Genomic DNA, 12,462 nt, shown 5'->3' on the forward strand with positions numbered 1-12,462 from the left:
CAGACTGTTTGCTTAATGATCTGCTCCAGAATCTTCCCTGGTATTGATGTCAGACTGACTGGGCGGTAATTATTTGGGTCCTCTCTTTTCCCCTTTTTGAAAATAGGGACAACATTTGCCCTCCTCCAGTCTGCCGGGACTTCGCCTGTTCTCCAGGAATTCTCAAAGATGACTGCCAGTGGTTCTGAGATCACATCTGCCAGTTCTTTTAATACTCTTGGATGCAGTTCATCTGGCCCTGGAGACTTGAATACATCTAAACTAGCCAAGTATTCTTGTACTATCTCCTTAGTTATTCTGGGCTGTGTTTCCTCTGCTGAATCATTTGCTCCAAATTCTTCAGGTCGGGCATTGTTTTCTTTATCGGAGAAGACTGAGGCAAAGAAGGCATTGAGGAGTTCAGCCCTTTCTGTGTCCCCTGTTTGCATTTCACCATCTTCTCCTCTGAGTGACCCCATCGTTCAGCCCGGACACTGAGATCCAGCGCTGAGGGCCTTCTGGCCGTTCCCTCATTGCGAGAAGTGAGGCTACAGGGAACCAGACAGAGGGCCTTCTCGGTAGTGGCGCCCGCCCTGTGGAACGCCCTCCCATCAGATGTCAAAGAGATAAATAATTACCTGACATTCAGAAGACATCTTAAGGCAGCCCTGTTCAGGGAAGTTTTTAATATGTAACGCTGTACTGTTTTTAACACTGATTGGGAGCCGCCCAGAGTGGCTGGGGAAACTCAGCCAGATGGGCGGGGTATAAATAATAAATTATTATTATTATTATAATAAAGAGAGCGTAGAGATTCAGGGAACAGGAAGCACTTCTAGACTGTAGCCTTATTAGACTTTACTGACTGGTGGGGTCTGTGTTGCTCCCGGGAGGTAGTAAGGAAGTCAAATGACACCGAGGTTGATTCAGAGAAAGAGTTTATTCTGCTCTCCGGATAGCAGAAGGCACTTGCGTGGTCAGTTCACAGCAAGTCCAAAGACATGAGAAATTTCATGCAGTATATATATCCTCCAGGCACCCTCTCCCCCCTTCCCCAGGAATCCAACCACGTCAGCTTATACACGTAAGTTGACATCCATGCCCATAAACAGATATTCCTGTTCCGGTACTCTTGACCATAAAAGGTTGTTCCTGTTCCTATACTCTTATCTTGGGGCAGGAGGTCACCAACTCTAAGAGCGCTCCTGGCGCCGTTCCCGGGCCTCTTGTCAGACCTGACAAGGTCTGTGCGTTTTTTGTGGTCAGGATGTAAGATAAGACCCAGACGTGCCATCCCTGCTCCACTGGAACTGGCAAGGTCATCCATTGCCGTCACGGACTGATAAAGGAGAGGGCTTTGAGCACTTGTTTATACAGCTGGCTTTCTGTTTATACATTGACTCAAGAGCTCAGGTTAATGCATTTTAGAAATGCTCCCTTGGAGGAGGAAAAATGAGGATTTTGGGTCCCATTTCAGACTGACTGCACAGAAAACCCATTCCTTCCCCCTTCAAGACCGTCTTATAACGGAACCACACCAAAAGAAGTGTTCCTTTTCCAAGGGCTTTCCTGCTCCCTGATTTCCCACCCTGCCCTGCCTGTCCTCCCCATGGCTGCACTTCGGAGGGTGACCCCCTCTTTCTTTCTCCGTCAGGTCCTGACTAAGGAGCAGCAGCAACAGGCATCCAGCAACGATTTCAACTTCGACCACCCTGACGCCTTCGACTTCGACCTGATCATCTCCACCCTCAAGAAACTCAAGCAAGGCAAAAGCGTCAAGATTCCCATCTACGACTTCACTACCCACAGCCGCAAGAAAGAATGGGTGAGCCACGCCTCAGGTGGTCTTTTAAGGGTTATTATATACTGTATTTTTCGCTCTATAAGATGCACCTGACCATAAGACACACCTAGTTTTAGAGGAGGAGAACAAGAAAAAAAATGTTCTCTCCCTCTCTGCACAGCGCCTCTCCAGCAAACCGGGAGGAGAAATGGAAGGGGCTCCGTTTCTCCTCCCAGTTCGCTGAAGGGGCGCTGCACAGCTCTCCCTCTCTGCACAGCGCCTCTCCAGCGAAGCGAAGTCAGACCAGCAAGAGGGATCACTGCTTTCACTGCACAGCGATCCCTCTTGCTGTTCTGGCTTCTGGGACAGCTGTGCAGCCTGCATTCGCTCCATAAGACGCACACACATTTCCCCTTACTTTTTAGGAGGGAAAAAGTGTGTCTTATAGAGGGAAAATATGGTATACATTGTGGGGTATTTTGCATCCATCCGCTTGGAATCGAAATTCCTGGGGGAGAGGAGGCTTAAGGTCTTGGGGGGGGTCTTACCCCCTTCCTTGGGGCGACGGAATGAAACTTGCTTGCAAGCGATGCCAATGGTTGCTCAGAGGGAATTCTGGGAAATCAAAGTGGGGGTGCCACCCAGCTGGGGGGGCACTCTTGCCTCCCCGCCCCACTATTGGTAAGTTGCTCACCCCTGAAAGAATTGCCAAAATGCCCTTCCTTCCCATGTTTATTTTTATTTTTTTCAAAAAAAAATTATTGGTTTTCCAAATTTATAACAAACATATCAACAAACAAGAAAAACATAACAATATCAAAAAACAAACAAACAAACAAACATTTATCCTAACTGTTTTAATCCCACTTTTGTTATCATTGTTAGGTGACTTCCTCAAATCCCCCGAGCTGAGTTTCCATTTAGCTCATTGTAGCAGTTTTCCAACACTATTTTCTTATAAAATTTACTTGTTCAATTAACATCTTTCTTTCTTTTCATATTGACTTCTATCCATAATGTTATACAACTTTGCATATTTAAATCCTAGGCCAATCTGTTACTCACAAGTAGTTCTATTTAAGTTATCTTAACATATTTAATTAAATAATCCTTAAATTTCTTCCTTACCATTTTTATCATTTTATCCCTCCCAATGCATGCAGTGAAAATTGGGATGGTGGGGAGTATGTCGACTCAGCTGTAGAATTTTATTTATTTATTAACACTTTTCTGTCCCACCTGCCCTCCAACAGGGATTTGAACCCTCATCTCCCAGGTCTTTCTTCCCCAATACAGTGGTACCTTGGTACTTGAATGGCTTGGCTCCCGAACAAATCGGCTCCCGGATGTCGCAAACCCAGCCAGATGGCTATAATAATGATGATGAGACGAGGGTGCTTGCAAACATTTGCGAGAAGCTGTGCCCTTTTTATTATTAAAATAATAATATTAAATTTATTAATACACACACAAACATACTTGGGAACTTGGCAAAGGGGAAGTTCTGGTGGATGGCAGGGATAGTGAGCTTATGGGGCCACCCAGGTGCTTTTGGACTCCCAATAAACAAATAAAATCAAGGTCTAGAGATGAACATAATATATTTCCTCAACACAGGCATGCAAGAACTTAAACCAGTCGATATCCAGGTGCAATCTATGACTGATAGCCAACTGAGCATGCAATCGTAGCTGTATAATCTGTTATGGTTTGACGCATACCGTATCGGCCCGAATATAAGCCGCACCCACAAATAAGCTGCACCTTTAAAATTCAAGGGGGGTGGGAAGAGAAAAAGACAATATCCAAATATAAGCCCTTAAAATTCTTCAGGCACTCACACCCATTCCATTTTACCGTATGTCTGTTTCAGCCGCAATATCGAGGAAGCCAATTTTTGCAATCTTTTACCTAAATATTATCACATTCTTGCCATTTTTGTGCCATACTTCCCAAATCACACCTTACATTTTATTATTTCCCCAATTGTTGCATCTTAACTTTTATCTTTGTTTTCTTAATTGTAAGTGTTTACTCACATCCTGCTGGTGAGTCCACTTCTTTGCAATATTTCTGTAAATACAACAGATTACAAAATTAAAGTAGAGTAAAACAGGCAGGAGGAATAAATATTTAAAGAACCAGAAGGGGAAGTTGAGGGAAGTCATGATGATTGTGTGGAATATAAAGTAAAATTAAATAAAAATCATTTTGAAAAAAGAAGAGAAAGCCAATTTTTGTAAGGTCGCGAATTTAAGCCGCACTTTTAACTTTTCACGGTCGGAATTTGGAAAGAAAAGTGCGGCTTATATCCGGGCTAATACGGTAAAGTTAGATGTTCTTTACATTTGGAGCGCAGCTCTTGTGATCTCGGCGTGTTTGGACAAGAACACCTTTGTTCGTGTGAGATAACACCCTGCTCTTTGCAAGGAAAAGTTGTAAAAGCCACAGAAGGTCATTCCGTTTTGATTGCATATTCTTTTGGCGGTCAGCCTGGAGTCATATTCTGATGAAAGCTTACATCCTTGCATACATCCGCTGCAGAAATATATATTCCTATGTTCATATGTGCCTTGACTCCTCCACACTTTTCTCTGGCTGGGGGGAGGTTCCAGGTTTGGTTTGGGGGCTGGGAAAGGTTGAGAGCCCATCGACATCTAGGGAAACCACAGCCTCACCCCATCCCTTACATAAAACCTGATCTCACCAAAGGCCACTTCTCTTTGACAGCTCCCCTAATAATGATGATCGTGATAATTTTGTTATTTATTTACTGGGTTGCCCCGGCCACACTGGGTGGCTTCCAGCAGAATATAAAAACATAGTAAAGCATCAAACATTAAAAATTTCCCTACACAGGGCTGCCTTCATAGTTTTCTAAAACGCATATATGCCGTATTTTTCGCTCCATAAGGCACACATCTTTCTTCCTAAAAAGTAAGGGGAAATGTCTGTGCGTCTTATGGAGCAAATGTGTGGTCCCTGGAGCCGAATTGCCCAGGGGCAAAAAACAGATCATGCTCTTTTTTTTTGAAAGAGGGAAGTGGGTGTTGAAACAAAGCTGCTGATCGTTTGCCAATGGGGAGAGAGATAAGGGACGCTAGAGATAAAGGAGGCTGCCTGGGAGGGGAGAGGTAAAGACAGCAAACTTGCAAAGGGGGGGAAACAGGAAGACTAAAGCAATAAGGAGAGAAAATAGAAGAAAAGGAGGAGCAAAAAACTGCTCCAGCTAAGGAAAAGGCACTAAGGCAAACAGGAGGGAAGGGAGTGTTGAAAGGAAACAGCTGATCGTTGGGATCAGAAGAGAGATAAGGGATGCTAGCGGAGGCTGCCTGAGAAGGAGGAGGTAAAAGCCCATGGATCCTCAGGATTTTTGCATTGGTTCACCCCAGATTCACCCCAAATTCACCATCAGATCACATAGCATGTTCATGGCTACAGCCTGCACCAAAACAATCACACATTCATTGTTTCCTGGAACTGCAATGGTGCAAAAACGTGGTTACAAAGCATGGATCCACATGGATCCTCAGGATTTTTGCATTGGGCCACCCCAAATTCACCATCAGATCACATCTCTGTGGCTACAGCCTGCACCCAAAAAATCACGCGCCCACTGTTTCGTTCAGAATTTTTTTTTTCTTGTTTTCCTCCTCTAAAAACTAGGTGCGTCTTATGGTCAGGTGCGTCTTATGGAGCAAAAAATACAGCAGTTTATCTGTTTGTCATCCAATGGGAACGCTCCCGCCCTCTTCTTTTCTCTCTCCTCCTTGCTTGCAAGCATTTTCACGCCTGTTTAAAATCCAATATTTCTTATGAGCGAACGTGCAGGCGACCTTGGAACGGACAGCTCACGGAAGAACCCCGACCAGACCTAAGAGGAGGCGTGTAGTGGTGATAGGGGATTCCCTACTGAGGGGAACAGAAGCAGTGATCTGTGGGCCTGACAAGATGTCTTGGGAAGTGTGCTGTCTCCCCGGGGCTAAGATCCAAGATGTAACTGAATGACTGTAAGGAATCATAAAACCCACTGACAAATACCCCTTCCTCTTGGTTCATGTGGGAACCAATGACACTGCAAGCAATAGCCTCCAGAAGATCAAAAGAGACTACGAGGCTCTGGGCAGGAAATTGAAGCAATTAAATGCACAAATTGTCATCTCATCTGTCCTCCCAGTTGAACGACGTGGCCCAGGGAGAGAGGGAAAAATAGTGGAAGTGAACAACTGGCTTCGCAAATGGTGTAAACAGGAACGGTTTGGATTCTTAGATCACGGACTGCAGTTTCTTAAAGATGGACTTCTGGCAAGCGATGGGCTGCACCTCACAATGGTTGGGAGGAATGTTTTTGCCAAAAATCTCAGAAACCTCATCAGGAGGGCTTTAAACTGACTAATGTGGGGGAGGGAGACAGTGCTTCTGAAGGTAGGAGTCTATCAATTGATGAAGATGATCATCCAAATGTCATAGACCAAATGGAGCAAACAGCACGCAGACCTAGTGGTGGGAGGAAAAAATCCTTAAATAAGAGACACGGGGGAATGATTAATGGACTTCAATGTCTGTACACTAATGCGCAAAGCATGGGAAATAAACAAGATGAGCTTGAGCTCTTGGTACAGCAAACTAAATATGACATAATAGGCATCACTGAAACCTGGTGGGATAAGTCCCACGATTGGAATGTAATAATGGAGGGATACAATCTATTTCAGAGAAACAGACCAGACAAGAAAGGAGGAGGAGTGGCGTTATATGTCAGGGATGTGTATACCTGTGAAGAGATCCAAGATTTAGAACCTCAAAGCCAAAGTGAGAGCATTTGGGTCAAAATTAAGGGAGAGAAGAATAACAGTGACCTCATTGTGGGAGTTTACTATAGATCCCCAAGCCAAACGGAGGACATAGATGATGCCTTCCTGGAACAGATGGCCAAGCATGCAAAAGGAAGGGAGATAGTGGTAATGGGGGACTTCAATTACCCGGATATTTGTTGGATGTCAAACTCAGCCAAGAGCATAAGGTCAAACAGATTCCTCACTGGCCTTGCAGACAACTTCATCGTCCAGAAAGTGGGAGAAGCAACAAGAGGAACAGCCATTTTAGATCTGGTCCTAACCAATGTTGATGACCTGGTTAGTGGGGTAGAAGTGGAAGGATCATTAGGCGCGAGTGATCATGCTCTTCTGAAGTTTATTATACAGCGGAAAGGAGCAGCCAAGCATACTAGTACTCAATTTCTTGATTTTAAGAAAGCCGACTTCATAAAACTTAGGGAAGTGCTGGGTGAGATCCCATGGACAGTAATACTAAAAGGAAAGGGAGTTCATGATGGCTGGGAGTTTGTTCAGAGGGAGATAGTAAAAGCACAACTTCAGGCAATACCAACGAGACGGAAACATGGAAGGTGCCTAAAGAAGCCAGGGTGGCTATCTAAAGAACTTTTACTGAGTTAAGATTAAAAAAGGATGTGTACAAAAAATGGAAAAGGGGGGAAACCACCAAAGAGGAATTCAAACAAATAGCCAGCACGTGTAGACACCAAGTCAGAAAAGCTAAAGCACAGAATGAACTCAGGCTTGCTAGAGAGGTTAAAAGCAACAAAAAAGGCTTTTATGGGTATGTTCGTAGCAAAAGGAAGAACAAAGAAACAGTGGGGTCACTCAGAGGAGAAGATGGTGAAATGCAAACAGGGGACACAGAAAGGGCTGAACTCCTCAATGCCTTCTTTGCCTCAGTCTTCTCCGATAAAGAAAACAATGTCCAACCTGAAGAATTTGGAGCAAATGATTCAGCAGAGGAAACACAGCCCAGAATAACTAAGGAGATAGTACAAGAATACTTGGCTAGTTTAGATGTATTCAAGTCTCCAGGGCCAGATGAACTGCATCCAAGAGTATTAAAAGAACTGGCAGATGTGATCTCAGAACCACTGGCAGTCATCTTTGAGAATTCCTGGAGAACAGGCGAAGTCCCGGCAGACTGGAGGAGGGCAAATGTTGTCCCTATTTTCAAAAAGGGGAAAAGAGAGGACCCAAATAATTACCGCCCAGTCAGTCTGACATTAATACCAGGGAAGATTCTGGAGCAGATCATTAAGCAAACAGTCTGTGAGCACCTAGAAAGGAATGCTGTGATCACCAATAGTCAGCATGGATTTCTGAAAAATAAGTCATGTCAGACTAACCTGATCTCGTTTTTTGACAGAATTACAAGCCTGGTAGATGAAGGGAACGCAGTGGATGTAGCCTACCTTGATTTCAGCAAGGCATTTGACAAGGTGCCCCATGATATTCTTGTAAAGAAGCTGGTAAAATGCGGTCTTGACTATGCTACCACTCAGTGGATTTGTAACTGGTTGACTGACCGAACCCAAAGGGTGCTCATCAATGGTTCCTCTTCATCCTGGAGAAGAGTGACTAGTGGGGTGCCACAGGGTTCTGTCTTGGGCCCGGTCTTATTCAACATCTTTATCAACGACTTGGATGATGGACTCAAGGGCATCCTGATCAAATTTGCAAATGACACAAACTGGGAGGGGTGGCTAACACCCCAGAGGACAGGATCACACTTCAAAACGACCTTGACAGATTAGAGAACTGGGCCAAAACAAACAAGATGAATTTTAACAGGGAGAAATGTAAAGTATTGCACTTGGGCAAAAAAAATGAGAGGCACAAATACAAGATGGGTGACACCTGGCTTGAGAGCAGTACATGTGAAAAGGATCTAGGAGTCTTGGTTGACCACAAACTTGACATGAGCCAAAAGTGTGACGCGGCAGCTAAAAAAGCCAATGCAATTCTGGGCTGTGTCAATAGGAGTATAGCATCTAGATCAAGGGAAGTAATAGTGTCACTGTATTCTGCTCTGGTCAGACCTCACCTGGAGTACTGTGTCCAGTTCTGGGCACCACAGTTCAAGAAGGACACGGACAAACTGGAACGTGTCCAGAGGAGGGCAACCAAAATGGTCAAAGGCCTGGAAACGATGCCTTATGAGGAACGGCTAAGGGAGCTGGGCATGTTTAGCCTGGAGAAGAGGAGGTTAAGGGGTGATATGATAGCCATGTTCAAATATATAAAAGGATGTCACATAGAGGAAGGAGAAAGGTTGTTTTCTGCTGCTCCAGAGAAGCGGACACGGAGCAATGGATCCAAACTACAAGAAAGAAGATTCCACCTAAACATTAGGAAGAACTTCCTGACAGTAAGAGCTGTTCGACAGTGGAATTTGCTGCCAAGGAGTGTGGTGGAGTCTCCTCCTTTGGAGGTCTTTAAGCAGAGGCTTGACAACCATATGTCAGGAGTGCTCTGATGGTGTTTCCTGCTTGGCAGGGGGTTGGGCTCGATGGCCCTTGTGGTCTCTTCCAACTCTATGATTCTATGATTCTATGGCCTCCGCTCTCCCCCTTGGAAGCTCCTTGTCCCCTCCTTCCCTTTTCCCTTCTCGTTGTATTTGGATTAGAAGTGGTTCCCAGGCGGCTGTTGCTTCTTGCGAGGGAGAAGAGGGCCAAGGTGGTAGGGAAGCCTCCGTTGGGCAAACACCGCAGGCAGCGTGCCAGATGTGTTCGGCTGGCACATTTTTTTTTTAAAGAAATATTTATTAAGATTTTACAAAGACAAATATACAAAAACACATAATAAAAAAATAAAAAAAATAAAAGTAAACATACAGAAAAAATAAGAAAAATTAAAAACAATTCTTTTTCATAACTTAAAACTCATTTGCTTGTTTCTTTGACTTCCTCTCACCTCCCCTTCTTGTACTCCCATTTAAATAATCAAATCAGCAAATCCTTACCCTCTTTCATTTATCTTATCTCTATAACTTAACATTTTATAACTCAATATTTTCATCCATTATCAATTCATTTTTGCATATTCTTATTAACTTTGTTGCTAATACCACTTATTTCCAATCCAACATCATTTTAATTATTTTTTTTTTTACCTATTTATACCCTTCTTCCATATTCTTAAAGCATTACAGCTGGAAACCACTTAATTTCTATCCAACATCATTCTAACATTCATTAATTTTACAATATTCCTGTAGATAGTCTTTAAATTTCTTCCAATCTTCTTCCACCGTCTCTTCTCCCTGGTCTCGGATTCTGCCAGTCATTTCTGCCAATCCCATATAGTCCATTCGGCTGGCACATTTGAACCAGGCTTGCCCTCCTTTCCTTTCCAGCAAGCACTGGCAACCCACCTGTTTGTTTCGTTTTACTTGTTTATCTGGTCTTCATGGCGTGCCTCTCTCTTTCCAGAAAACACTCTACGGCGCCAATGTGATCATATTTGAAGGCATCATGGCGTTTGCAGACAAGGAACTCCTGAAGGTATGGCAGGATCCCTGGTGTTTCAGAAATGGCCCATTAACCCTGTTTTTTTAATTGATATTTTTATCTGCAAAGAAAGTGAAGGCCCTTGCCAGTGCTCAGGTGCACCTCTTCTTTATTTATATATTGAAGTCGTGAAAAAACGGAGACAGAGGACTCCTTTTAGGGGAGGGTCTGTTTCTTCTTCTTAAGGTAAAGGAACCCCTGTCCATTAGGTCCAGTCGTGGCCAACTCTAGGGTTGCGGCGTTCATCTCACTTCATTGGCCGAGGGAGCCGGCGTACAGCTTCCGGGTCATGTGGCCAGCTTGACTTAGCCGCTTCTGGCAAACTAGAGCATCGCACGGAAACGCCATTTACCTTCCCTCCGGAGTGGTACCTATTTATCTACTTGCACTTTGATGTGCTTTCGAACTGCTAGGTTGGCAGGAGCAGGGACCGAGCAACGGGAGCTCACCCCGTCGCGGGGATTCGAACTGCCGATCTTCTGATCAGCAAGTCCTACGCTCTGTGGTTTAACCCACAGCGCCACCCACGTCCCTTCTTAGAAGGTCCCTGATTCCAATCGTTTCCAGATTTAAATGCTCACGTAGCAGGGGGTGGGGAAGATTTCTCTCTGCCCGAGAACTCAAAGATCTGCCACTGCTGATCCGAGTTGACAGAGCAAGGCTAGGTGGGCAAATGGTCTGGCCTGGGGCACAAAGCTTGTCTCCCCACAAGGAGTGACCACAGGCACAATGAGTGTCCTGCAGGTCCCTAAGGATTATTGTTGTTGCTGCTGCTGCCATTATTATTATTATTATTATTATTATTATTATTATTATATTATTATTATTATTGTTGTTGTTGTTGTTGTTGTTATTTCAGTTTATATACTGCCCCGTTATTCAAAGATCACAGGGTGGTGTCCAACATTAAAAACACAATTTACTACTACTACTACTACTACTAATAATAATAATAATAATAAATAAGACGATCACAGGAAAAAATCGTAATGTATCCTGGACGTTCCCTTAATGGTCTGTTTCACAGTTGGGCAATCTTGAAGCAACAGTGACCTCCAGTGGCCAGCTAGGGGATTGTCAGCAGAGAAGCATCTGCACTAAAGAGAGGGGAGTGGGTGGTTTTTGGCTGCTTCTCTTGCTTAAAAGACAAATCTGTGAATGGAGAAAGCCTTGGTACTTCCTGCCCACAGTCCAAGAGCTCCAGGGTGGGCTCCACTTTTGCAAACAAGTCTTCTCAGCTCCCCTGTTTCAGCTGTTTTCTGCTGTTGAGCACCTCAGCCTCTCCCCTGACATTGCTCTCCTTTAAAATGTGGAGTTTGCAGTGTTGTTAAGGGCCGGCTTTGATGGATTCTGAGCACCACTAACAGCTGTTATGGAAATGATGGGGGTGCGCATATCTTTAAAGTTGTTACAATGCTACAAATATGATGCCTGAAAGTATCCTTTCGACTTGACAGCTCAGACAAGATACCTAGCTTTATAAATTCGTAGAAAATCCATACTTTAACCGACTCTCCTCTTTCCAACGCCATTTTAACCCTTAAAGAAAGGTGAATTTGGGCTCCACCTCCCTCCATGAACCAAGAAGCAGGAAGTCACGTAGGCAGCAGGAACAGGGCATGCCACCTGTTATGCACTGAGTTGAATAGGATCCAAAAGGCAGCAGTCTGATTGGTCCTAGAACAATAGGGTCCAGAATGCAGCAGTCTGATTGGTCCTAGAACAATAGGATTCAGAATGCAGCAGTCTGATTGGTCCTAGAACAATAGGATTCAGAATGCAGCAGTCTGATTGGTCCACAGGAGCCACCCAATCCATCTCCAGGTGGAAGTGAATCCACAACCTGTTTGGCCTACAGGTGAATCCCGGAATTAGCCAATCACGTGGGGCCCATTGTGCAAATAATGTATATAAAGCAGACATCCTGGGGGAACTTCCATTCCTCCTCACCACTATGAGCTGAATAAAGAGCATGAAAGCCACACTCGACTCCGAGTATATTTCACCGCGATAATTCCCCAAGCGTGAAAGCACATCCACGCCGCCCCACCCAGGGAGTGACCGGGGGGGGAGCTACAATAGACATCTGCAGAGGCAGTTGAGCAAGTCAGGTGTTCTGAAAGCCCATCTCCAGACAAGTCCTGAGGGCAAGGATATGTAGAGAGTTTTATTGTTCTTTCGGTGATGGGGACTTAAGAGGTGTTGGGAAAGGTGTCTGATAAAGTGACCTAATGTTGAACTTGCGTAACCCTTGTGTAAAGGTAAAGGGACCCCTGGCAATTAAATCCAATTAAAAGACTCTGGGGTTGCGGCACTCATCTCGCTATACAGGCCGAGAGAACTGGCGTTT

General features: G+C 44.5%; 1 protein-coding gene across 4 annotated transcripts in view; it reads left to right on the top strand.

The window, feature by feature from the left end:
- Positions 1-12,462, top strand: part of UCKL1 (uridine-cytidine kinase 1 like 1) — a 90,719-nt gene that overhangs the window by 40,473 nt on the left and 37,784 nt on the right. For all 4 annotated transcript variants that reach the window (XM_083618780.1, XM_083618779.1, XM_083618781.1 and 1 more), the window contains exons 4-5: positions 1,634-1,804; positions 10,035-10,106. In XM_083618780.1, coding sequence (XP_083474906.1) covers positions 1,634-1,804; positions 10,035-10,106 — 243 coding nt within the window. The remainder of the gene's footprint in view (positions 1-1,633; positions 1,805-10,034; positions 10,107-12,462) is intronic.

This window comes from Podarcis filfolensis (assembly GCF_964270895.1).
Source record: "Podarcis filfolensis genome assembly, chromosome: 6".
In the NCBI taxonomy this organism is placed as follows: Eukaryota; Metazoa; Chordata; class Lepidosauria; order Squamata; family Lacertidae; genus Podarcis; species Podarcis filfolensis.